The sequence below is a fragment of the Tinamus guttatus genome, unplaced genomic scaffold (genome assembly GCF_059628265.1).
Source record: "Tinamus guttatus ecotype Peru unplaced genomic scaffold, ASM5962826v1 Tinamus_guttatus_pri_ptg000172l, whole genome shotgun sequence".
Lineage (NCBI taxonomy): Eukaryota > Metazoa > Chordata > Aves > Tinamiformes > Tinamidae > Tinamus > Tinamus guttatus.
This window is the reverse complement of record NW_028288706.1, coordinates 3,443,230-3,470,316: the sequence shown is the minus strand read 5'-3', so window position 1 is coordinate 3,470,316 and position 27,087 is coordinate 3,443,230. Positions and strand designations below refer to the sequence as shown.

Here is a 27,087-nt window from a genome sequence, read left to right as displayed (position 1 = left end):
GGGAGCGCCGCGGGCCGCGCAGGGCAACGGCCGCCCTTGGCTTGGGCTAACGGGGAGGGGAGTCGCCGGCCCCTGGCTGGGGCTAATGGCCCACGGTCCCAGCTGGCCCCGGTGAGCCCGGCACCCCCGGACGGTGCTCCTGAGCGCCGCGGCTGCCCACGGTAAGTGCCTGCGAGTGCCCCGCTGGATTTGGGTCAGCTTCTATATAAAACGCTTGGCTTTAGGGTAGGGTTGACCTAAGCGTGTGCTCCCGTGCTCCGGGTCACTTGGCTCGACTCCTCCAAGGAGCAGAATCGGCTCCGTGGAGGCGTGAGGAGGGGATGGGGCTGGTGTGCGGTGCCAAAAGGGGACTGCACAGCTGCATGCGGGGAGCTGGTGATGGCACCGGCTCTTGGTCCGTGTGTTGAGATGACCCAGAGCAGGTCTCCATTTTTAAGTTGAATTTAATGACTGTTAGATGCGTATTGCTGTGCTTTTGGTTAAAAAGGCATGTAGCATCGCTCCCTGTGGAATGGCGAGGAGAAGGGGTGTTTCTCTGAGAGTGGCATGTGGAGGAACGTGACTTCTCTTCAAGAAAGATGGTCTGCTGCTGCAGGGTGCTAGATTTTGATTAGCATTTAGTGTGTGGCAGTGTGAAGGGACAGCCATGGTTCTTTGGCAAGAAAATCCACTTGCAAGTGTGAGATGAAAATGCAAAGAGCATGAAGCTTATTTTGCAATTAGATGGAGGGCACAGCTAACTTCCTCCAGCTTTTGGAGCAGACTGTTCTGTGCTCTTTCTTTTTCCTCTTCCTCTCAGTCAGAGAAAACGGTTCCTTAATTGTCTTGTGAAGAACATGTTGAGTGTTGTTTGAATGTTCATGGTGTTTGTCTTCTGGTTATAACCAACAGCAGGACTCCAGGCCTCTCTGCAAGGTGTAAAAAGGGGAGGCTGGACTCCACTGCACTGTGCTGCTCTAAAACGCTCATATTCCTTCACTCCCTACACCGTAGGTATTTCTTAGGTGTAAGATGGAGCAGGAAGATCAAATCTTTTTGCCTGAGAAGACTATCTCCTTCTAAGAGATACTGAAAGCCTGTGCTATTTCAGTACAGGGAACTTGAACAAGTTCTTGGCTCATGTGAAGGAGCTCTAATAAATAACTCATTGCTTGGTACTGTCTTGCTATTATATGTGCAAAGCATCAGCTCTGTGTAAACATCCACCTAAAGAAAAGGTGTTTAGGGCAGAGAAGACATCACATGGCTCCTGTTTTCCTCCACGCTGTCTACGTTGCTGCCCCATGAGGGGAGGGCAGCCCCTGATGCCCGAAGAGCCTCCCTTTTGGAAACGCAGTTACCAGCTGTGGCCCTTGCGTGTCATAACAGAGCAGAACTGGAAGTCTGGAGCTCCGGTGTTTTCAGAAGTGCTCTGTTCCCCCTACCCCATCGTCCTGGAAATAAAACAAAAAACCCACCACGTCCCGGCTCTCCAGCTGAAGAGAAGCTGCTGCAGGTGGGGGAGGCACTGCTGATGTAGAAAGAGTTGGATGATTTGGTGCTAGGCTGCCTGAGAAGCAAGGGTGAAGGTTTGGGGCTTTTATTTGTTAGGTGTATTTATATATAAACCCAATTTCCTATTTTCAACCAACTGGCTGTGCTCTTGACAGTTACATCCCTCTTACAGATAATAATGGAATAAAAGTTAAACATATGGAAAAATCCCTCAGGTACACAGGGAATGATTCTAAACAAAATTGAAACATGCACTTAATATTGCTGCCTCTTCCCCTTGCTGTATGTGTAGTGATGTGTACATAGCATTTCTCGTGGGAGCCCTCACTCTTCATGCTCAGCTAATATGTAACAGTAGCTCTGTGTGCTGGATTTACATTATTTCTCATTAAAGCTAGCTGTTTTTTTTTTTTTTTTTTTTTCCTCTGTGCTCTACCAAAGTTGGAGCAGGCAAATGTATATATGACCAGGGGCTCATCTACTTGCATTTTACGGTGAGCTTGCCCTCCTTCCCTCAGTCTCCTGCCAGCTGGTGTATCTTGGGTTTGTAATTAACTCCCTGCTTTCCCAGGTTTGCTTAATTGTGAATTGCTGTATGGATTGTAGCAAAAGAGGCTCCGTAGGCCAGCTGGCCTTGCAGAGCTTCAGCCTGTTGACTCTCTGTGCAGTTGGCCTTGCAGCTAGAGTGGTAGTGGATGCTTTATGAAATGTGGTAGCTGCCCCTGTTGTGTGCATTCAGGTGTGCCATACTTCCAGTGTCTGATTGAGATATTAAAATGATTATCTGGGTGTGTTGCTTCAGTGCATTAGGTGCTTCTTGGAGGTTTTTAAATGAGACTGGGCTTGGCCAGCTGGGATCATGGTCTTCCCGGTTAATGGTCATAGGTCTTCCTTTTGATGTGTATTGATAGTTAAAATGATTAAGCTGTGGTTTAGTGTGTTACTACTCTTCAGTTGAACTGCATTTGCTAATATGTGCTTTTTTTTTTTTTTCCAGATGTTGAACCTGGAGTCCCTCTTGCTTTGAAAAGCAGAATGACTTTATTGCAGTCCTGTTCTAAGAGGAGGGCATAGCAGGTCAGCCGCTGTGCTTTTTCCAAGGTTTAAGTGTTTTTAGGGCAAGTTTGAGCTGTCAGCGATCCTGTCTTCCCCAGCTCTTGTGGCTATGATCATCTCTCACCCTTTTTCTCTAATTTCCCTCAGCTAGGGAAGTAGGGAGCAATAGAGCTCTGGTATCGAAGGCAAGCTCCTAACTGGTAGTGAGATCCTGGCAGAAGGTTTGACGAGGCTTCTCTTGCTATATTTGCGCTTCCTCGGAAGGTCCCCGCGCAGCCTGGGTATCAGGGTTACATAATCATATTACAGCGTTGCGTTACAAGGTGCCCCGTGCCTCTCTTGGCTCGAGTATCTGTTACCTGATATCAGCCTGGGCTTCCTGGGTGCTCGCTCGCCCCTGCGCTGCTCTCTTCGCTTGGAGCTGGATGCTCTACTGATGCATTTTCTTTTCTGTTTACTTGTTCTACATGGACTGGCTTTTAGGACCAATGAGACTCTCTGCAACTCAGCAAGGCCTGATCATCTGATTGAGAGACCCATCTACAAACATCCCTCATTCTCAGGTACCCTTTTTTTTTTTTTTTTTCCTTTTTCCCTCCCCTCTCCATTTCCCTTGCTTAATGCTTAGATTTCCTTGCACAGTACTGTTTTGTGGAAGTCTTCCTGGAGGAAAACGTATCACTGTTTTTGTCTTTTAATTTGTGTTTCCATGGCAGTTTTTGGCTCGATGTCAGAGATAAGTTGCCTTTTGCTCTGTTGAGTTCAGTGCTGCTCTGCATCATGTCCCCAAGGGCTGTGTCTGCTTCACAGTGGAATTTGAGTGGGGTGGAATCAACATAGTGTCTCAGCCTAGTCTTTTGTGTTTCTGATGTTTGGAGATGATATTAATAGGGGCAACATCCTGAGGGACTTACAGTAAGTGACTTGAGAACATTTTAGATATTTTGCATGCCTCCTTCAGATGCTGATTATTGGTGCATGCTTGAGGGTTAAAACCCTGGCAAGAGAGTCTGAGGGAGGAATCCTGATGAGAACAGTGAGAGGTGGCTTGGAGAAACGAAATGCTGAGGACTGAATTGTTACCATTGCATGCAGTTATTTTCCTGGTTCAGCTGGAAGCAGTGGGCATCCAGTCAGTGGGATGTGATTGCTAGCTAAGCATCAGGCATGTTCTCTGAGCATGCTGTTTCCTTTTTCTTTCTTTTAGTGGGGTTAAAACAGCTGGATGCTACTGTATGCACAAAAGTCTTTAAAATGGGAACATACAGGAAGCCAAGACTTAGTACTGGAAACTGTTGCCACATAAGGGATTTTGCATGGTTATAGCAAACATAATGCAGAAAAAATGTGGGTTTTTTTTTTCCCTCCTTTAAAAATTTAAGCTCTGAGAGGCTTCCTTCTCCAGGGTGCAGTCAGTTCATTCTGACTTGACGTCTGTTTTGTGCTTTCTTATCATGAGTTTTGTTTAAGCTCTATGTGGAATTCACTGCAGTGGTGTTGGGGCATGGTGAAGGGCAGTGCTGTTCCCTGGAACTGTGGGCTGCAGTTCATTCCCTCTTTGCTACTGACTTGCTGAGTGACACAGGGCAAGATATTTTCCCTAATATGTCTCCTCCTCCCTGTCTGTGGTAAAGACTTCCAGTAGATTTGTAGTTGAAAATTGCTAGCACATGTTGCAGTAAAGGTATGTTTCATATAAAGGATCTAAGATCTGTTTTTCTGTTACAGGTGTGTAATAAAAATGGTGCAGAAATATCAATCCCCTGTTCGGGTCTACAAATATCCTTTTGAGCTCGTCATGGCAGTGAGTAACGCTCAGCACTTCTATTTCTCCTGTAGCCAAGGGCTGCAACCTCTGTCTTATTTGGCATAGGGCAGGGGGAGGTGGGGAGCTGTAGTTTTGGCTAGTCTTCATGGCAATCTTATGGGCAAGTTGTGGGAACAGATGTTTAATTCTTGCTATCTTCCAGCCTCCACTCAATTCTTGAAAAAAATGAAAAATCAGAATAAGCATGTAAATATTTGAATAGTTTAATTAAAATAACTTCTATAACATGTAAGAGTAATACCACCAGAAAAAAAAATGTAATGTTTAGGTGAATGGGGTTAGACAGTTCGTTTAACTAGGGTCAGACACTCTGCATTATCACAAAATACCATTCTGTCTAGAGTTTCTTGATTTGAGCAAAAATCATTAAAGAGTGGTAATGAAGTAGCTTCAGCCTGGATATTTTTGGAAACTCTCAGTTTTTCTCATTCCAATCAGTATGGCAGGATATCTATATCTAGAAATCAATTCTCAATCACACTGAACTCTCATTTTGTGCAAAATGGGGAGCTTTTGGAAAAAATCTTCCATACTTTTTTTTTTTTTTCTCTCTCTGTCTGTCTCTTGTAATTTCCAAATGAAGCTTCATGGTGTGATTGAGATTCCTTTGCTGGTGGCTGGTGATGATGTGGCTACGGTAATTTCCTTAGCACATACAGCTGAAGGGCATAGGTGGCATTCTGGACATTGCCACTGATTTTCAAGGTGTGCCAAGTATTCTTTTGCAGGGCTTGCTCCTTGTGTTTCAAGGAACTGGGCAGTGAGCACTTGGGCATGTATCTCAGAGTTCTGCTTACAGATTCTTGCAAGTCTTTGTGTTGTGATCTCTGAGCATTTCACTCTAGGCTCCCTGGGATTCTTTTTTTAATCTGCTGCTTTTTCCATTATCTTCCTCACTGAGCATAGACAACAACTTTCTTTGGTCTGCTATGGATCAAGAATGAAGATGAAAAGCTATAGCCTGCAGAGAGCTGAACTTGTCCCCATGAGAGGAAGGGAGAGCCTGACTTGAAGAGCCTTGAAAACCCTGTCTCTTTTCAATTCTTGGCAAGTCAGTGCCATAAGATACAAATCTTATCTTACAAATCATTTGTTTAGCCAAGGCAATCTTCAGTCTTCTCTTACAGTAGCTAAAACTGGATGAGAGATTCTTTATTTGGGACTGGGTTTGTGTGCAGCTTCAAAAACAGCAGCACTTCCTCATCCAAGAGCAATTGCCATTCACCTTTGTGATTATAAAATAAATACTTTTTTTAACGCTTGGATTCTCCCCACCTCCTTTTTTTTTTTTTTTTTTTTTTTTTTTTTTTTTTTTTTTTTTTTACTCCCTTTTCCAAGTCTTGTCTGATTTTGCGGTGTTGGTTTAAGAGCTAAGCAGTAGATGGATGTAGGTATGGATGTACCCAACCTGCTTGTGGTAGGGAAACTTCTCTAGCTATGTTTTTGCTGTCTTAGTATAGCATGTCTTAGAATAAGATAGCAGTGCTTGTTATGAAGATACTTTCTTTGCTGTATTAATAGCTCTCCATGTTCCTACTGTCTGTATTAGTAGGATAACCCTAGCACCAGATGCCCAACAATAGATTGGCTGCTAATACAGGAGGGTGGGCTGCCTCTGGGCAAATCCTTTGTAAGCTTGTTAGCAGAATACCTACAGGCCAGGGTTTGATGAGTTTATTTTTCAAGCCATTTAATTTTAATTGATTTCAGTTTATTTGCTTTAAATTTTGACTTTTTGATGTGGAAGAACTCACAGTTTCCTGGAGCTTCAAGGCCGGGATTGTAAATGTCATCTTTTTGGTGCTCAGCAAACTCAAACTCCTATTACCTTAGCAAAAGCATTAGTTCTTTCTTATGCAGATTGCTACTTGTCTAAGGTCACCCAGAGGCCTGTGTGGTGGATTAAGGAACCAAATATAGACCCATTAGTCCCACTCCAATGTCCTGTGAAAACCGTGTGTTCACAGCAGGGTTTGTACTATTATGAATACCAATGTTGTAAATACCCTGAAGACAGTAATGTTCAAACCTAGTGGCCGTTCATGCAGGCTGAGCTGCACAGGGGTTTATTCAGTCTCCTCTTCGTGTGGAGGCAGCGCAGATTTCTCGGAGCTGTCAAGTGCTGCCTGTCAGCCGCTGGAAGTTTCACATGGAGCGTGGGCGTTCAGTGAGGCTGTTTTGCTCCTGAGCACATGGTATTGCTGTTAATCTGCTTCAGCATAGATCTGACAGCAGCTTCCTTAGTGCTGGAAATCTGGTGTTCAGACGCTTTCAACTTTGCCCCTCCGATGCTTCGTGCGAACCTTCAGTGATCTCGTGCCGTGGTTTGGGAGGACCCTAAGATTATGTGGGTGACCTCAAGATACCACATCATTTTACTGGTCCTGGTGGCCTATTCAGCATGATACTCCTGTGCTTGACATCTGTATAATGGGGAGGGTCAACTTATTTTTGGTGGTCTGTTGAGGCTATGTCCTGAGGTATGTGTTAGGAAAAGTATTTTCCCCCAGTACCTCTGGTGTTTGGGTCTCACTGTACTAGGTAGTGTGTGAATCTTGCTCCTTTATGAGAGTGTGAGAAATAAGATCGTTGCAGCCAAATGAGCCAAGCAATCCTTTGCATCCTGACCTCGTTAAAGCCCACAGTGTTTCCCATGCCTTTCATAGAGCCCTGCCACCAAGAACATGATTTATCTAGTGGGCTTCTTGAAAGCACAGGTTTGTGCAGCTCATCCACTGATCTGCACAGAGCTGTGCCCAACACATGAGCCAGTGCTTGTACTTCAGTTATAGTGGGTCTCTGGATAACTGTCTATGAATTTATGCTCTGCTAATAGTTTTGCAGCTCACAGTCTGACTTTTGCAGGCTATAGATCTGACATAACTTCCCAGTCTTTCATATCACATACCTTCTTGGTGTCTTTGCTGCTCCTGTGCAGCTGGGGCTGTAAAAAGGAATTGACTTAGTGCTCTCTGTCTCTTCTGACCATTTAGGAGTTTGAATGTTTTGCTTCTGCACAAGTTTTCTTTAACAAAAGATAATCTTTCCACACCTGTCCAAATGTTCCTAGCCTGCCTTTGTACTAAAGGAGTGTGACTGTTAGACTCCACAAATTATAACCAGTGTTTGACATCTTTCCCCCATATACTTGAAAATAACTTGACTGTTGTCATCCTTTATCTTCTTGTGGTTTTCCTTTCAACTTGACTTCCTTTTTTTTGTTTGGTTTTTTTTTGCTTTTCCTTTTAATTGGAGCTTTTCTCAAATGAGTTCTCCAGCCAAGTTCATGCCTCCAAGGACCTGATCTTATGTTCTCTTCATTTAGATCAGCAGGTTTAAGACTGCGCACCTCTCCTGATTTTACTTGAGAGCCAAGTAATCCCCAAATGCCAACACTTTTTTTTGGATACAGTATCTGTGTTGCAGTTTTAAAGCTAAAGTTTTATACTAAAAATGTTATAGAGACAAATCCGGAAGGAGGGATTTCTGCCAAGTAGCTTGTGAGCGATAACTTATTCTGAATGATGCAAATTTTAGTGAGCTCCCTCTGACACAGGGAGATAAAGCATTTGATTTGGGCAAGGAAGTCCAAAATGCATATTCATATAGGAAACAGAGCTAAGCTTGCATTTTCAATATCATTTGTTGCCAATGAATTATTAGGTCAGATAAAATAGTTTTAAACAGTGACACAAATTTGAGAGTTGGTTCCCCATTAATTTCAGTAGTGCTCTCAGCTCTTTACACTTGCAGTTGACACAATCTGTCATTTTGACATGCTTTAAGTATTTTCGTATACATGAAAGACTTAAAAATGTATTAGATGTTTATCTTCTTATTTCACCATCTTGCCTTTGCTCTTTTTTGCCAAAAGTGAGAGGGGTCTTGCACAGACAGTCTGTTTGAAAGCAGCTTGTTATACTGTTGGGATCTGCTGTAGGAGGAATATCTCTGAACACTGAGGTACAAGTCCTGGCACTTAGAGCTTCTTTCTGTTTACCTTTCCAAAATGATTTTTATTTATGCCTCCTCAGCACCAGCATGTATCACATTGCAGATGTTAGATTTTTAAGCTTTATTTGATGGCTACTTCGTGTCACATCTAGCACGCTGGTAGCATAAAGGGTCAGTTTCAGTCCTGATGGATTGTGCATGTGCTGCTCTCTAATGCTGGAGCGTCTTAAAGGACTCGGTGTATCCCTGATTGATGTGCTGATTGTTTGGCAGTAGAGCCTCCGAGCCCTCTTGTGCCAGGTAATGTAGACACTACAGTAAGCCTAGTTCAAACAGCTTGCAGGATGGAAGAGGAGAGAGCATCAGGAAGAGACAAAATGGTGGATGAAACGAGTATAATGCACAAGCAAAATAATAACTAGCTATAACTAGCAAGGATCGTGTTAATTCTGTGGGTTTGCTGACATGTTTGATATGCATGTTCACAGCACATCCAAGTATCAAGACCGCTGTCTTGGTGCATAAGATTTGCAAATTGACAGCTTAGGTTATCTACAGTTCAGTATTTTACGGTGCTTACAGCATAATGTATCACAATATGTATTTTGGAGTTTGTACATGCTTAATAGTTGTCTGAAATTACAAACTGTCATTGTTATTCAAGTAATATTCCAGGCTGCCTTTTATATAAGGCAGAGTCTTAGCCCCCTCGCAGTGCGGAGAAGGGCGAGTTCCTGGTGGCCGGAGCCCCGCGGAGCCGGCGCGATGCTGCGGCCGTGCCGGGGAGCCCCCGGGGTTGCAGCGGGGCCCTGCGGGCAGCGGCCGAGGGAAGGCCGGGGAGGAGGTGCCCGCGGTGGCTGCTCCCCGCCCTGGCACTGGATTCCTGCACGCAGCCCACAGGGGTGTTTGGCAGCGTGTGGCCTGCATGCCCGGGATTCCTCTGGAGCTGCTGGGATGCACCTCCATCCTGAAATGGTATTTCAGGGTGACAGTATGCTGGAGATTGAGAGAAAGCCAGGATACAGGGGACTTTGCCTTTTTTATTAAAAAAAAAAAAAATTCTTTGGTGTTCAATCCCCCTCAAATGGAATTATTTACTCTTTAGCAGCATTGTTAGATATACAGAACTTGCCTCCTGAGTGCAAACAAAACATTGTTGTATTTGGGTGCTCTCTTCAACCATGGTCTGTGCCAGGTATTGTAAAGGAAGGCAACTTCCCATGTCTCCTTTCTGCTATGTTTTGAAGATAGCTCTTGTGACTGTCAGAAGTTACTGGGTTATTGTTTTATACACTTATAGAAGATTTAATGTTAACTCGAGGCATGCTGCTTCAGTGTGCTATGATGGTTTGGGACCACTCTGGCAGGGTACAGTATAAACCTCACAGCATCTTACTGCTGAGAAACACATGGCACCAAAAATCTGGAGGGACTGATCCCCATGTCGGCTGGGAAGATCTGAACAGTGCTCCCTCCTTCAGTCCTGCCACCACCTCCTTCCAGTGTTCAGCAGAAGGAGAGTGAGCACCAGTTGGGCTGTGCAAATAGCTGATGTGGGAGTGTGTGGCGTGAGATCTGTCCCAGTGAGTAGAAGAGGCTTGGTAATGTTGTGGAAACAGCTGCTGGGAGCAAAGAGAAGAGCTCTTTATTCATGCAGGGTTCTGGCACACACCTGCTGGCAATATCTGTATACCCTGGCCTGCTTAATCTATGTTGTGGGCATCATGCAAGTCTCCTCTGTAGCCTTCTGTTGCCAGTTGTAAGACTTTATTTGCTTGAAAATAATGTTCAGCAAGGGTTGGTTACAATATGTAGATTTGGAGTTAAGATTTACAGCAGTTCTGTCACTCAAGGAATCTGTGTAGGGTCTTTCCAGTTTTCTTTAACTACCTTCTCCAGCTGCAAAAGGGAGGCTCATTGCATTAAAGCAGGGTGAGCAGCCTCTCCAGCCAGGCCTGCCTGGTGCAGTCTAGTGCTAGGATGGAGGAACTCCAGTGCTGGCTCTCAGTGACAGTCCAACAGGAGACACAATGGGGCTTCAGGTGTCATCAACATCTTATATCTCAGTAGTGCCTAAAAAAAAAAAAACCCTTGCCTGTTCTGCACATCATATGAATGCAGAGGATGGCCCATGCTCAACAGTTTGTTATCTGAAAGAGGTGGGAAAATTTAGAACCAACAGCAGTTTTTAAATCTCAAGTAGCATGCAGGTGGGCCTGGGATGTTGTTTTTTGTTTTATTTTTTAATTTGTAAGCACAGTGGCCTGACTAGCATCTTGTAGCTGTGACAGGTCCTCCTGCCAAGCACCTGGGACCACTTTGTGAATTAGCCTTTTTGATTTGAGGCAGTTCCTTGGGCACGATGTACTTGGTGTAATGCTGGTGTGTTTTGCTCTTCCAGGCTGTGGTCACCTGAGGTGCCTGCTTCAGTGCCTGCCTTGTTCAGTGCCTCTGCCTCTACCCACCGTGGAGTATGCAGATGGCTGCAACTAGCTGGCAGGCCCTCCTGAATAAGGCATAATTTGTATGGGTATTTGTAAAGGCCAGTGCATTCTGTGGAGTTTGTCTTGAACTGCTCCCTGAGTTTCTCCTCTCTAGTGAGTAAAGGCAAAGGCTGTAGCAGAATAGCTTGAGGAGGGTGTTGGTTTTTTTCACCTTTTTTTTTTTTTTTTTTTCCCCTTTTTCCAGGCGGAGGATCAGACACATTGGTGACCTCCCCAGTTAGCTGTGTGTGGCTGCAGTGCATGTCCTGGTTTTAGTAAGTTTGCTGTGTCACTCCGTTGTGTCTGTATTTTAATAACCAGCTGGTGCTCTCTGAATTGTTTCTTTCACCAAAACTGAAGAAATGAGGCAGATAACTGGCTGTGGTTCAGGCAGAGGCCACACTAGGTCAGTGTTTATATCTAGGGTTCTGAGGACTAATGGCCTTTTTCTTTCTCCCAGCAAAGGTATTTTTCTCAGGCCCTCCCACTGCCAAGTTTTATGCAATTCAGCAGCTGCTTTGAATCTCCTTAAAAGTGTTACCTTTCCTCTGACTTGAGTGCATTTTCACACCCAAAATACCTGTTTGATCCTTTCACCGCACTCCCAATTTCTCTGTGTATTTTGTTTTGTGCTGCCTGTGGCTAGCAAGAAATAGGTATCCGTTTTAGCCATTATGGAAAAAATGGATTCTTACATCTGGCGAATACAAATGTAGGCCTTGTGGGTTCCCTTCCACACTTGCACTAGTTGTGGAAGGGAATTCTTGATGAAATGATTGTCTTTTGGAAGGCCAAATTCTGAAAGCACCTGAATATGGAGAGAGAGAGAGAGAAAGAGAGAGAGAGAAAGAGATTTATGTATTATTAGAGCTGGGCAAAATCCATCCACTTCTACCTTAGCAATGACAAGGAGTCTCCTTTTGCTCCTTAGTCATCTCTTTGCAAAGGGATGATGATCTGGGCGTCTTGAACTTAAAACTTGGTATAATCTCTTCTTCTTTCTCTTTTCACCTGAACAGAGGTGCATGTTCTTCCTTTATCCTGACAAATGGCACATGACTGTAACACAACCTTGAGGAATCCTGTTAATTAACACAAATTTAAACTCTGTTCAGTCATGAATGTTTGAAGTGTCTCGGCTGTTAGCCCAAGGGTGAAGTCTATTACTTGTAACCTATTCATATAATATTAAGCATGGCAGTCTCTGTCTGCATTGGGTGAATACTAGTTTAGCTCCTTCATGTGTTCTATTCAGTATCACTGATTCCACTGTAACTGAGTTTTCACATGTGTGAAGATCCCCCTTGAGTTCAGCTTAGCATATAGCAGTCAGTCCATACTTTTTTTCCATTTCTGTGCTCCTGCCTGCATTTGAAACAGCACCTCTCCATGCTGCTAGCCATCTCTAAGGGCCTCCATCCATATTGCTGGTAGGGAAGCTCCAAGCCAGTTACCTTTTTGCTGAGTGCTAGCGGGAAGCTCGAGGAGTCTGCCTTGGAAAGGTGACTGGTGGGGTGCGAAAGGCAGAACTGCTGCCCTGGGAGTCAGTGTGCAGGCTGTGCTGCTGACTCCCTGTGTTTTCCATTTCAGTTTGCTTTCATGAACAAAGAGGGTAACATTTCCTCCAGGATATTATGATACAGAACAAGATAATCTAACTTGAGAGCTGTGTCTTGCTGGAGCACATTGGGGCCACTCAAGACCTAGCAGGCAGTGGGCTGGAATAAAATGCTAGGAGTCTGTATATTTGCAGGAAAGTTCAGCTTTAGAGGTGTTTTGTTTCATGTGGTAATTCACTGCTTGGACTTCCTTGTTGTTTTGAATTCTTAAGGCCCTTGTTGTGTAACTGGTTTCAAGGTCACTTGCCAGAAAGGTTGTTGAAACCCATGGAGAAGAAACAGGAGTAGCTGTTATAAAAATCGAAACCTCCGGCCATGTGCTATAGTTGAGTGGATTATGTACGAAACAAGAATGTTACAGCCGCTGTCAATCCACTGGAGATCAGATGGGAGAGGGGAGCAGGAGTGTTCTTGCACCGTCAACATGCGTAACACCTAGGTACTGTGAAGGACTCAAGGGAGGATCTCTGTGCTTTGGATAAGCAGGCATGAGGTGGTCAAAGGGTAAAGCAGGATCATCTTCACTTTTCTCGGTAGTTGTGAGGCTTTAGAGTATCATTTTTGTTTTTGACGCTCATACATTTATATAACATTTTCTGTTGGCATCCAGTTGACCTTCAGAGCAATCTGTTGTCACAGATGCATTTCTTTTAAACTGATTATTGTGATTAGGATACTTTTTAAGTGTAGCTTCCTCCTGTTGCCCTCAAAGGCTCTGTTCTTGCACCAAAAAAAAAAAATGTTATTACAGTGTTGGCCCTGTAATCTTGTTGGCCAGCATAGGTAAAACTGCTTTCTGCAGACGTTTCCCAGCAGATTGCTGGCCCGACCTTGCTATTGCCTGGCAAACCCTCAGTCAAATCTCTTTAACCACACTGAACCACACAGTTAATCAGCTGTGATGTGGTTGACTAAAATCAGTAATCAGCTGTCAGCTCCTGTGGCACTAACTCGTCTTGCACTGAGATGTAGAGGTCAGCTTCTAAGCAGTCCGAAATACCCCGTCCACACTGCCTCTAATCATGCTTAAGGAACAAAGCTGGATGTTCCCTTTCCCCAGCGTCCTGTGCAGCTTCAGGCCCCCTCTTGCTCTCCAGCCGCGTGGTTTCTATCAGCTCAGGGGCTGAGGTGCTTTGGAAATAGCTGTGCAGGTCGCACTGCTGTGTGTGTTTGTATGAAGCTGCCAGTAGCCTTTGCACAGGTTTCCTCTCTTGCCTTCCCTTGCCACTATCAAAGCTCTGAGTCTTGTATGAATTTTACTTGCATCATTTAAAATTTGAAAGTGAAACATCATTTCACTCTGATCAAATGCATTTGATTCTGTTCAAGACTTCAGTTGTCAAACTTTAAGAAACCTTGTGGGCATGGGCTTGGGAAAGAGAAATAACCCGATAACTGCTGCCCTTGTTTCTGGGGAAGTGATGGGGTTGTCACAGATGGGAGAGACAAATCCTGGTTCCTGAATACTAGTGAGTGCAGAGCTACCGCGGCCAGGAGATGAAAGGGCAAATGCAGGCAGATTAGCTGCTGAAGTATTAAAACAGGCTAATGTTAAGTCCCCTTTGCCTTTCATTTGACTTGGATGTTCTGTCATTCACTCTGCAGAATCAGAGAAGAAAAAAGGGCCAGTTTTGGCAATGGCTGACACCTTCCAAGGCACTTCTTTGTAATTTCCAACAATCTGGTGTTGGAGCAGAAATGTACTGTGCAGATACTGATTCTGATAAGAGGATGCTGTGTGCCAGAGATGGAGAGGGTCTTGAATTAGCTCAGTCTCTTCAGTGATTAAAGATGAGTCTCACTTTATTGTGCTGAAGTGTGGTGTTACAGCTGCTCTGCTGTGATCCAGCCATCTTCGACCTGCTGTAGTGTTAGAGTTGCTGTTGGGCAAGGAAAATTAGCAAAGGGCTTAACGTCAGTGCGTAAAAGGAATTTTTTATTTATTTATTTTTTTTTCAAATATGGGAACATTGTCTGCCTGTTTAGGTGGCAGGGGGTTGATTGTTTTCTTAGTTAAATCACTAGGGCTGTACATTGATGTGTCCCTCAGTTCCCTGTTTTTTTTCCTCTGGGTGGTGTTAAGTCTCTGAAACACTGACTGTGTGACTGCACTGTTTTATTAGTTGTCCTGATCTTGTTTTTGCTGTGTTTAGTGACAGTTTTCTTGAGAAACCTATCTCCAGTTAGGGCAGGTGCTCATGTAATGGAGACAGAAGCAGCTCTGTTTGGAGATCTAGCAGTCTTACCTTCAGAATCAGACACGTGCATGTGACATTCGATAGAATTGTATGGGGCTTCGTGTTTGTAATGTTGCCTTTCAGTTGAAGGGAGGCTCTTAAAATTCCGCACTTCTGGTAAAAATGAAGTGAGGCCTTTGCTCCCATCACCGTGTCGTGTCAGAAGAACAGGTCTTGTTGCTCTGCCAACAGGCAGACAGGCTTTGTTTGTTGTGTGGACAATCCTAGTATCATACAAACCTCCTGCCATTCGAGGTGTTTTCTAGGCTCCGAGAACTGCTGTTCTCTGAAATGAGGGGATTAACTGTGGGGAGGTGTTCTTTTGGGATAGGGTTTCCAGTTATGCTTTTTGCAAGAGCGTTACGGGCACATCTAAGGAGTGGCATGGGACAAAGAGCTGAAAACAGTTGCCAGGTATTGTGGTATCTTAGTAGCTTACCAGGTGTCACAAGTTTCACTGTTTGAACACTGGGGCCCTCGTAACTGAGAATGCAGAGTCTGAGTGGCCTGCAGAGACCCTTGCTTGTGTGTTATCATGGGAGAAAAGAGCACCTGGAGCCAGCAAAAGTTGGTAGTTTGGAGAATGGAGGCTTGGGAGAGGGCAGGCAGAGGGGCAGCTAAGTAGTACTAATTTTGCCTTGAGAACACGAATTTGCTGCAGAGCTTGGTGCAAAATATAACTTTTGCTCTGCGATACTTGAGAAAAGTGCAGTTTACTGGGAAACTGGGACAATCCTTCAGCAGTGCCTGATATCGCTCCATGAATTTCCATTATGACAATCTTAAAGCAATGAGTTTGATTTGACATATGCATCCAGCTGTTGGAAATAGTCTTTTGCCTTTGCAAGTTTTATATTTACCTAAAATTTCCTTTAGAGCTTTTGAAAGCATCCAACAGACACACCAGTTGTTATCCAACAAACGTGGCAAAGTGGGCAGAAGTTTCCTTAGTGATAGGGAGGAGGATTTAAAGACTTAGGTACTTTGTTTATGTCCCATGTGTTGGTTGGTAGCCACTGCTTGCACTCCCCTTTGGATACCGCAGCAATGCGGTAACTTGAAATAACTTATGTTCCATTTGGAGATCTAGGAAAAGGAGATCTGGAATGTGTCCTTAAGTGCCTGAGCTATTTTAAAAGCAGGAGGCACTCCCAGCACCAGGGACACGAGCATGTACTGGGGCCACCAGGCTTTGGGACTGCTCTGGTAACGGGTAATGCAGCCGCCCTGGGCTTGCCCATAGCACTGTGCATGTCGGAGGCAGAGCTCATCGCAGTCATGATCCCAGTAACTCTCCCTTATGGTGGAAGATAAAAGTGCGAATCCTTATGTGGGGAACTACGTGTTGTGTGACATGGTCCTCTTATGGAAGAGGAGGAGATGGTACTAGCTTGAAGAGGTTAAGTGCATCCAGGGAGCAACAGTAGAAAAGTCTAATGACCAAGATGGTCTGAATGTCTGTGAGAGCATGCGGAGGTTCTGCAGTGACAGCTGTGGCTGGATCTTGGTCTTGGGCTTCTTACGCAGTGTGTGCTGGTGTAGCTTCACTTATACACTTATAGTAGCACCTAATACATGAGGCACTCGAGAAATTCAAGAGAAACATTTCATCCTCCAAAGATCTTGCAATTTAATGAGACTGACAAGTAGGGAGAAGTTGAGGGGAAGCAACAGTAAGTAACACTTACGCAATTTAACTTTATTTGCTGTAAGTGTCATAGAAAAGTGAGTTTTAGGTTTTCAAAGGGATGATGGTCAGTTAAAACGAGGAAGGCTTCACATCCAGGACAGAGTCATTTTAGAAGCAGGTGAATCAAAGCAAACAGAGTAGTCGGAAACTGGCAATCTTGATAATCAGGACTGGCTATTAAACACATCTTTTTAAGGTAAAATGTATTATGTATTTTATTTAAAATGGCTTTTTCATCCAGGCCATTTGTCTGACTTAAAATTTGCTATCTATGTGTCCAGCCTTAAGCTAGCAGACATTATGCTAGGTAAAGATCTGAGTTTGTTGTTTAAGTTTTTGTTTCCCTAACTAATATTCTTTAATAACAAGCTTTTGTTTCTGCTTCATGTGTGAAAGGAAAAATATGTTGAGGCACGCTCAGCTCGATGACTGAGGAGCGAAGGCCAGCTAACTTCATGACTATTTTGCTTTCACTTTTCTCTCTCTGCATTAGCCCCTTTTTCCTCAGAGGTGAAAGTCTGTTTTGTTGGAACCTTGCTGCAAGGCAATTCATAAATTGAGAAGGAATTAAGATGGTTCTATCCAGAAGGTGAAACTTGCTCTGTTTTTACTTCCAGGCATATGAAAAACGCTTTCCCACATGTCCAGAGATTCCAGTCTTCCTGGGGAGTGAAATCCTGCATGAATCCAGGAGTGATGATGGATCTATACATATCATTGAACGGAGCTGCAAACTGAATGTGGATGCTCCTAGGCTGCTAAAGAAGGCAAGTAAAATCTAGGGGCACAGAGTCTTGGATTTTGTTGGCCGGCACAGATGAGTAAATGCTCTAAGGCGGTAGCCTTTACTCCTAAGCTTGCAAAGGGTCGATTTCTGATTTTCCCCCTTTCTTTCCATGTTTGTTTCTTCCTCCTTCTCAGATCGCAGGGGTAGAGTATGTTTTCTTCATACAGAAAAACACAGTGAACTGGAAAGAACGAACTCTCCGCATTGAAGCCCACAATGAGACTTTTGCCAACCGCGTTGTTGTCCTTGAGACGTGTAGCTACTCAGTAAGTGTTTTTTTCTATTTGTTTGTGAAGGAAGTGTTGCAAGTCACGTGCTAACATACAAGGTGAAGTTGCTTGAATGAGTTTGAACACGAGCTGTAACATACTACAGTGGGGGAGTCTACTACTGGAAGGCCTTTGGGACTTAGAGCAAACCTTTTCCAATGTTTTCCTGGGGACTAAGACACTTCTTAAGTTGACTGGGATGTTACGTCCTTGAGTGGAAGTAGGAAAAATGGTTGGAATTCAAGCTAACTTCTGGAGCTTAGACATAGTATTTAAATGTGGGTGTTTAGAAGGAAGCCCATGGTATTTATTACAATAGGACATATGTTGTGGATAGAAGTCTGGCAATTAACTTTCCTTTTTACCTGCAGATAAGTGCAAGTTTTAAGAGGTTGTTACACTGTTCCTGTTCTAAATATTTGGCTGAAGAACTTGAGCATTATTCGTGGCCTGGGGTGTTTCACTTTGGGGCCCTATCTTAGGCAGCATTGTGCCATTTCACTGTATCTGGGCTGTTGGGGTTCAGTCACCATTAAATAGCTTCATCCGTTTCTGGAAGCAGTCAGGTTGCTTTTTGTTCCCTAAACAAAAGACCAGATCATGTTACTTTACCTGCCCTTTTGGCAGCTGGACAACAGCTCAGCTTCTTAGAAGCAAGCAAACTGTAAGGAGCTTCTGCTTCAAGAAGAACACATAGCTGAAAAGCTTTTAGCTGTTGAAGTGAAGCGGAGTTCCTGAGCTAGAGATCTCTGCGTGTCTACATGGAGCTTCCCAGAAATTACTGTAGGTCAAACTTGCATCATGTGATGATGGTTCTGACAGACTGCCAGGTCAACTCTGGAATTGTTCAGGCTTTGCTGCACTTGCTGGTTGGGGCTGTATCGCTTCCGGCCTGTGTCCCTCATAAGGAAATGTCAACAGCTTGGTCCTGGAGGGAGGACTCTTCCTGGAACAGAGCAGGATTTAGCTGCCTGCATCCTCAAGATGGTTCCTTGGACTATTTTTACCAGTTTCCTTTTCCTTGCCAGAGTGCACCAGAAACAGGTTTATTCTCATCTTTCTACTTCTGCAATGTTCCCTGAAGCAACCTGGAGAAATATGATCCTTCTCTTACAGTTGCTTAATTTTCCCCCGTGGGAATTTGTGTCCCTGGTAGAGCTCACTGTATCTTTTGGCAGGGTTGAGGGCAGGAGCTAGATCTTTTTTCTTTCGTGCCAGTTTGTGAATAGAAGCACCAACAGAGAAAAGGTGCAGAGTCCCTTTAGAAAAGAGTTGAGTTTAGAAGAGGGAAAGGTTACTCTAATTCTTACTGCACGTAAAGTAACCGAGGGGAAATGGCCAGAAAGAGATGATGAACTTTGAAGTGACAATGAGGGAACACTGCCTGGTCTGCCATGTATTTTCTATGCTTTATGGAGAAGACCTGCATTCTTGGGCTGAGTTTCTTGTCCACATTAAGAAGAAAACTTGTTCTATGATTCTTTGGAGTTATAGAGGTTTTGTTTAACAGCAGACTTTGTGAGGCAGTGCCTATCTTTCCATAAGGAGCACTGATATGATGGTTTCAAGTTGGCAGCCTGGCTACTGTTTTAGTGCAATTTCTGCAACAGACTGATGTTACCGTTTAGGTGTGCCGGGCAGAGATGGGTTCTAATTTCCTAATGTGTGAAGAATATACTGTTTTAGCCACAAATGTTCCTCCAGTTCCTGATGTGCTTCTGTTACTCTGGGAGAATTAGCCTGGCTGCTAAATGTGGGTCTGTCAGTAGCTCATGGTAGCTCAGTCTGTAGCTCTGGAGAATAAGCAGCAAAATGGGTACCTGCAGTGAGGGCCCTGCCATAACCCAAGTTGTCTGCTACCATCTAATATGCAACCCTACGTGTATCTTTGGGCTTAGGTACACCCTGAGAATGAAGAGTGGACTTGCTTTGAACAGTCTGCATCTCTCGACATCAAGTCATTTTTTGGCTTTGAAAGCACAGTGGAAAAAATTGCCATGAAGCAATACACTTCAAACATCAAACGGGTAAGATGGGCTTCCCCTTGTGCCACAAAATTAAAGTAAGCACCTGCTGTCAGTGCGCCTTGGGTTTCTATTTCTGAAAAATAGACCCAGTATAGTTTTATACTTTTCCTTTGTTTTGCTTGTTTCTGAAGTAGCTCAGTAGGACGAATGAAAAGTAAGAGCAGCAAAAGCAACAAAAACAGAGGCAGTGTGCAGTGAACAAAAACCAGCTGCTCAGTGGGTGCCTCTGTGCAGAGGAGGGAGCAGGCTGTACCAGCGGAGGGCTGCAGTGGATGCTGTGGTGCCAGGCACTGCGGGCACTGTTCTCATACAGGGAACTTTTGGGTGAAAATAAGCACTTTGCCTCTCCTACAAGAAGCTATTGGAGAGGCTATTTCCTTTGGTGGCCTTTTCCCCTGGGTTGCAGGGGAACAATGCAGCAACCTGATGCACTGAAAGTAGGAGATCAGGATAAAAGTATTAGAAAGGGAGCTGAATCATGCTGAATACCATTAGAGTTTGCCTGACCAGTGTTGTATTCTGCCATTTTCCAGTGTGAAAGCGCTATATATTTTTTTTCCACAGGTTCATGCAGAAGGGAGTTGTTAAACTTCTGCTCCTTGCTGATTTTCAATGGAGTGGGGTTGTAGTGTTTTTATTAATATGAGTTTTCCCCTCTAGGGCAAGGAAGTGATTGAACACTATCTGAAGGAGTTGATCTCGCAGGGTATCACATTCATCCCCCGCTGGACACCTCCCTTGGAGAGCGGGCAGAAGGATGAGCAAACCTTGGCCGTTGGACCCGGTGTCGATGACGTCCCGGCCGAGAGTGGGGCTCGTGGAGCTACCAAAGAGCCAGCGGGCAATTCCTGCCCTTCGGCAGAGGCGGTCAGTCCTGATGGTATGTGATGTCCAGGCAGTAGCAGCACCTGGCCACCTGAACGCCTCAAGTAGCACTGTGACTAATGGATTTATTCTTTTTGGCATGAGTTTTTTTTCTTCTAGGCTATGGACAGGGAGGAGAGAAAGTTAGATTTTTTTTTTTAAATGAAAACATAAACCAATTCTCCCTGCTCTCTGCCATTCCAGCTGAAAAGCCAAGAAAAAACATACTTGAAAAGACAGGAAAAAGCAGATAGTATGTTCTGTGTGAGCTGAGAAAACACCATTGATCTGCTCTTTATCTTATACTTTAAGGTTTCTTCAATTTAAAGTATCTTGAATGCAAAATAATTTCCATACAATTTTGACTCTTTCACAATTAAAGTTCTTGGGATTTGGGCCTAATGTGTTTCCCACCTAGGATGCCCAAACAAAGCTTTCTTTCTCTGTGTTGATCTGAGGATATCTTCCAGACAAAATAAAATTCTTGTCTTGAATGGGGGGGGGGCGGGTGGAAAATAGGGAGTCATCTTAATATAGTGAGAGCTAGGATACTGAATAGAAGTTGTCATTACTCAGAAGCAAAGATAGCACCTGCTTTCCTTGACTGTACCTAGGGAAAAGGTGTGGAATTTGGGATTCTTACCTTTTCTAGTCTTTGGGAAACAGTCTGTAAAAGGAATTCAAATCGATAAAGGAACTGTGACTATAAGAAATGTCCACATACTTGGAGATCTTCAGGTTAAAGTTAATTTAAGAGTGGTAGATTTCATCTAGCAGAAGAGGAGAGCAGCTGCGCTCATTCTGCTTATATTCATGCTTGTAAACTGATAAACCTCCCTGGGTTTGCTCCTCAGCTTGCTAGCTCTATAGATTCTGTGAGGAAACAGAGCTTATCAAATATAATTTCAGTATTATCAGTCAGCAGCAGTGTGTCCTGTGGGTGTCCAGTCCTTATTCTATAGCTAATGGAATCTACTGAGAAGAATATCCTGCCGGATGCAGAGCTAGCTCAGAGGTCTTCCTCTTTGTGTGCCTGCATGTCTCCTGCACAGCTACAGGTCTGTGCCCATTCCTCTGTGGCTACCACGTTCTCTTCAGGGGCGTCTGCCCACGCAAGTGTCTGAGCTCACGTGCTTCTGTCTGTGGGTGTTGGCAGAGTCAAATCCTGCTTGTCCTTGGTCTCTGATCTGGAAGGATCTTGAGCTGCTAGGATACACAGGGCTTCCCCATGACAAAAGTAGTCTCCCTTGCTGTCTGAATTGCTGGCTTTATTCACCCTATCCCTCTGGTGTCTGTAAGCAGGATAGCATTTTAGTTTTCAGATGGCTGTTTTTAGTCTCTTGCCATTGCAATAGTGAGTAATGAGAATTTTAGGACACCAAGAGATTTTTGGTGCCTAGAACCTGAAGTTGTTAGAGGTGAGTGCCAGGCTCTGGGTATTTATTTGAAAGCTCCTGCTTGCACAGGTCAGGGCCAAATGAAATATTTGCACTCTTAGAAACAGAGTGATCTTGCTTTGATAACTACATACTGTTTGTGTCCTCATGCACTCATCACCATGAGATTTTTTTCACCTGCTGTTCCCTCCCCCTCCTCAGGACAGGTAGCTAAAATGAGGGCTTCTGTAGCCCTCCAGTATAAATCATAAATAACCTGCTGTGTGGAACTAACTGCATGTTCATTCTCCCTTGTGTTTTTGCCCATCCTCCCGTGGATGATTCTCTTCTTTCTCCAGCTGACAAACTGGACGCCGACTACATCGAGCGGTATCTGGGCCAGCTGACCCCAATGCAAGAGAGCTGTCTGATCCGCCTTCGCCAGTGGCTCCAGGAAACGCACAAAGGCAAGGTGGGTAGAAGAGGCAAAACACACCCATTGGCAAACCCGAGTGGTCTTGTTCTCATAGCCTGTATGCCTTCAATTTCCCCCATAAAATGGAGAATCGCAGATGATTTTTATTGGGGCTTCGCTCTTTTGGCAAAGTTAGGCAAAGTCTCCTGTCTCTTGGCAGATGCTGCTCATTAGGGGCAGGCAGTAGCACCTCTCTCACCTGGTGCATGTCAGCAGTAGGCTGTGTGTGCTATACCAGGCAACCAGTGCAAGTTTGTACAGTCAAATGCTGATGTGTTTTAGGAGAATTAACCCTGATGTTGTTTTAATCTCCTTTATCAAAATTAGCAATGTCAAAAACATGCAGAACTTGAGGAGATGGTCTTTCTTTTATCTCATGGTTGGAGATACATTGATCAAGTCTGTAAGTAGAGGAGCTGAGAACACTAGTTTGGGACAAGTACAGCTGGGGATGGTCAACTAGTGTAGGAGGAAATATTTTTCCCTGAAAAGCAGCATGGATTCTTTGATCCAGCTGCAACTCGACTTCTGCTCGCTAGTCTAAGGCCATTCCTCCCTAGCAGCTCCTCCCTAGTCTAAGGGCGGTTTGTGTGTAAGGCCAAGAGGTAAGTGGTTTGTGGCTGAGAAAAGCCTAAAGTAGCATGAATATCTTTAGAGGCAGCCTAACCCTCAAGTTTCCTGATGCAGAGAGGTTGTGTGGGAAGGGAGGCAGGTGTAATTGGGTGAACTGGGTACATCCACCCAATTGAATGCTTGGGGAGAGGGGAAAACAGGAGAAAGATGGCTGAAGCAATTGATACCCCTTGAAAAGGGTCCATAGCTAGGTAAGGTTTCAATAGTAATAGTTTTCTGGCATAGCGGGTAACTCTTTACAGTTGCACAGAATGGTCTAGGAGGCACCCAGCTTTCATGGCCTCAGGTTTTTTGTTAACTGTCCTTTACAAAATTAAGTGTTATTTGCAAAGAGCATTGCCAGTACTTTCTGCATGTCTTGCTATATCTTGCTCAAAGCTAAGAGAAGGAATGAATGTATCATCTACGATTTTAAGAGTTTAAACACTTTTAAAGACCTCACTTGGAGAAACTAATGCACATCACTTATTCAGAAATAAATCATGTAGCCAAGCCTTAGTGCTGCAGTTCTGCTGTTTGTGAACTCATAAGCACCTCTAAGTCCCCTTCAGTGTGTGTGGATGCTGTGGGTACCTATTGATGGAGAAACAGCACAGAACAGGCTGAAGAGAGATAAAATATGCTGTGAAATAGTTATTTTCCTAAGAGCTGACAAGCTCTGGAGAGTAGTTGTGCTGTTGAATCTGCAAGAGCTGATTAAATTCAGAACATCAAGTGTCTGCCAGGTCTGTCCAAGGCCACCAGCTTGTACCAGCATCAGCAATAGGTTGCATTTGGACCATGTCCAGGATGGCAGTAGTTGCTGTGTAGGCAGGTAAGACTACAGGGCTAGATAAAACACCAGATGAAAAACGACCCTGGAGGGGCTTTCTAAACACCAGCTGGGGCTGGCTTCCCATAAAGGTAACTGTGAGTGTATTTGGTGAGCTGTGTGAATGGTTGTCTATTACTAATAGTGGCATAACTAATAAAAGGTGCTTTAATGAATATTGCTTGTGATCCGTGTCTCCAATGATTCGATCCTCTCTCAGGGAAAAGGGAATTGAAATAAACCAGATAACAGGGCAGGGATCAAAGGCATATGGGGCTGAATTCAACAAATATAACCCAAAGCAAATTAAACTTCCCTAAAAATGGCTGATGCAGATCGACTTCCTTGAAGTTTAAAAAAAAAAAAAAAAATCCTCCCCAGAAAACAAATAAGAAATACCTGTGTCTGGGGTTTTACTTCTCTGCTATGCTCTAGTACTTGGGTTTTTTCAAGTCATCTGTGATCTGTCTAGCTAAACAGTTGGAACTTTAGTGTCACTGGTAGGAGATGTCTTGGCTATTGAGTGTCCTGTTGAAAACCAGCTTTAGTTGAGGGTGAGTCTGCTGGCCTTTATCCACGCTTCGAATCTGCAAGGGTCCCAGTTCCAGTGGGAAGAAGCACACACTGAATGTCTGTTTTCTTCCCTGTTCCCTTCCCCATCCCCACACTTGGTTAGTGTGGGGAGTGGAAGCTGGGGAAGGCAGAGCAGAGACGTGTGAGCAGCGTGAGGCAGCGGCTGCCGCGGCGCCTGGAGCTCTGCGTGCGCAGGGGCTCGCTCAGCCGAGCGCTGCCTGCTCGGGTAGGTGCCGTGACAGGGCGCAGCTGAGCGCTGCCTGCTCCAGGGACGCCGGGGAGCAGCACTGTGCCCTTCCTGGAGGCTTCGTGATCTCGAGCAAGCAAGTGGGATGGCATTGGCTTATTCAGGCTTTATCCTAAGCCTTCTTGCTTCTCTTGAAATGCAGATTGCCTGTCAGAATAGTGCAAAATCAGAAACTTTTCCTGCATGACTTGAGTTTTCTCTGGAGAGGTTGTCATCTTGCTATGACTTTCTGCTCTTTTATTTCAAAGCAGGCATGTCTTTATTGCTCTGTCAAAAAATATTTGTAGCTCTCCTGTTTCTTGGGAAATTTTCATCTTATTTTTGTCCTTTTCTCTTGTCCTGTTTCACTGTCTGTTCCCTTTTTCTTCCAAAACACAGTGCTCTTTATAATTGGATTTGTCATTGCTTTAAAAAGCTGTGTATTTGAAGAAATTGAAACTACAAGCTGCTAGTCAATGATTTTGTACCATGTGGAAAAGTGTATGTAGTTCTAGCAGTGAGCAGAACAACAGACTGGAATTAAAACTTCATGTTCTTGCATGTGGGAATTACTTCCTTGGTTGGACAAAGACAACTGAGAGACTTTCCAAGTCTGCTCAGACACTGGTCCTCTCTGGTCTCTGGACCTGGCTCTCTGGTCCAAATACAAATGTTGATTTTTTTTTTTTCTTTTTTCTCTCCCCCTCTCCACCCAGTTTCCAATTTCTAGATTCTGTAGTGAAATGAACTGTCTCACATAAAACAGCATCTTACCAATAGCTATATACAGTCTAGGTTTGCAAACCATTGAAAGTAGCAAAACAGCCACCCCCTCTCCTTCTTGTAAGCGGGAGATCCAAGGGCTGTTGTGGATTTTGTGTGCTGCCTCGTGAACAAAGGATTTCTTTGAGAAGGGGAAAGGAAAATGTAAATCACCTGATAAAAATTCTTCTGTCTTTTAATCTTGCTACAATGCAGAAAAATGTTGTGGGCATTCTTCTAAATCCTTCTGCGATCTGACTTGGGAAAGCTTGTCCTTTTCCTGTTTACAACATGCAAATATGGTACTCGCAAAGTGTTAGAAATGAAGCCTTGTGCTAAACAGTATTAATCTCCCATCTCCTCCTGAGGTGACACCGGGCTCTGGCTTCAGGCTCTCTGAGCTCCTCCCTTTTCTTTCCATGGAAATGATTCTTATTATCTTTTGCAGCTTCATATCAGCTTGTGAAACTGATCTTGTTCCCAGCCTGACACTCCTGGTGCCTTTGCTTTCTTCCCTGCTTTCTATTTTCATCAGCACATCAGAACAAACAAAAGAGCTTTGACTCGTGAGCACACCCTTTTTTTCTCTCCATCTGTTACAGTGGAGCTCAGATCACTTGCACTGTGCTAAACACAGTACAAATAGTCTGGAGGAGGCTCTCTCTGCTCTGAACAACTTGCATTTTTAATGGAAACCTGATACAGCTGTTGATCAAACACATTTTGGGGAACTGGGGTGAAGGGGCTGTGAAGAGCAATCAAGAGCATTTGCAGCTGGAATCCAGTTTTCACCACTGGTACACTTTTACTCAAATTTGGCACTATTCCGGGATCTGCCAGGATTATTGTTAGTCACTGCTGCCTAATATTTTAGATGGCAATTTTTCCTTGGCTTTTGATTAAAGGGAAGACTTGAGAGAGTTGGAAGGAAGTTGTAATAAATTGTTTTACAGACTCAGCTTGAAAGGGCTTTTGTGTCTGTGATGTCAGAATTACTAGTCAAAAGTGCTGGCATGAGTGATAGAGTTGGGGGCATGTTGTGATATTTCTTTCTAATAAGAGTTAGACTGTAATGGCTGACACAAAGGGAAGAACCTTTGAAACCTTTTGCCCTGAGAAGGCCACTGAAGAATGGTCAGCAGCAAAGCAGAAGAGGAGCCTGCACAAGAGCTGAAATAAAATGCTATGAAGATTGTACAGTTATGATCAATTGCCTAGTAGTAGTAAGATTAATGTGGTTAACGTGTTGTCTGAGGGTGCTTTTCATCCTTTTCCAATTGGATTTACAGGGTTAGAATCGTGCAGCTCTGTTGCTTTCATTCAGGACTTCGTTGCTTGTCCTGGTGGGGCGAGCAGAGGGAGGCTTTGGCCAGCTCACAGCTTGCTTGCTGGGGTGTCCGGCCACCCGGTCGCTGCGGTGCCTCCTCGCGGGCTGCTTAATTCCTGCTCGGATAAAGCAGCCTGTCTCTCTGGAAGGGTTAGGGATTAGTCACTTCTTTCTTGTTGCTAGCTCCATCTGCTGCAGTGAACTGGATTAGCTAGGCAGGGGGGGAGAAGGAAAGAATGTAGGTTTAATCTTTGTTAATATTTGCATAATTTTAAGAGTTTAAAACTTACTGCATGCTTTGCAAGCTTCCCTGCAGGTTTTATGGAACAGTGGTACAAGTAATGTACCAGTCCTGATCCTTGGACTTTCTCTCTTTCAGATCCCCAAAGATGAACATATCCTTCGCTTCCTGAGGGCTCGTGACTTCAACATTGACAAAGCTCGAGAGATGCTCTGTCAGTCCCTGACCTGGCGCAAGCAGTACCAGGTGGATTACATCCTGCAGTCCTGGAGGCCCCCAGCCCTCCTGGACGAGTACTACACTGGAGGATGGCATTATCAGGACAGAGGTTAGACACTGCACTGACACTGCAATG

The 27,087-nt window shown here is 44.3% G+C and overlaps 1 protein-coding gene and 1 long non-coding RNA gene across 2 annotated transcripts in view; both read left to right on the top strand.

The window, feature by feature from the left end:
- Window positions 1-2,533: 2,533 nt before the first annotated feature.
- On the top strand, window positions 2,534-3,114 carry LOC148594968 (uncharacterized). Its single transcript, XR_015913280.1, has 2 exons — window positions 2,534-2,571; window positions 3,034-3,114. It is a non-coding gene; the product is annotated as an uncharacterized LOC148594968 (long non-coding RNA).
- A 1,167-nt stretch (window positions 3,115-4,281) lies between these two features.
- SEC14L5 (SEC14 like lipid binding 5) overlaps window positions 4,282-27,087 on the top strand; it is a 29,386-nt gene continuing 6,580 nt past the window's right edge. Inside the window, exons 1-7 of the mRNA XM_088523068.1 lie at window positions 4,282-4,354; window positions 16,979-17,128; window positions 17,283-17,414; window positions 19,316-19,444; window positions 20,105-20,324; window positions 22,044-22,156; window positions 26,871-27,060. Of these exons, the coding sequence (XP_088379194.1) occupies window positions 4,292-4,354; window positions 16,979-17,128; window positions 17,283-17,414; window positions 19,316-19,444; window positions 20,105-20,324; window positions 22,044-22,156; window positions 26,871-27,060 (997 nt within the window). The 5' untranslated portion in view covers window positions 4,282-4,291. The remainder of the gene's footprint in view (window positions 4,355-16,978; window positions 17,129-17,282; window positions 17,415-19,315; window positions 19,445-20,104; window positions 20,325-22,043; window positions 22,157-26,870; window positions 27,061-27,087) is intronic.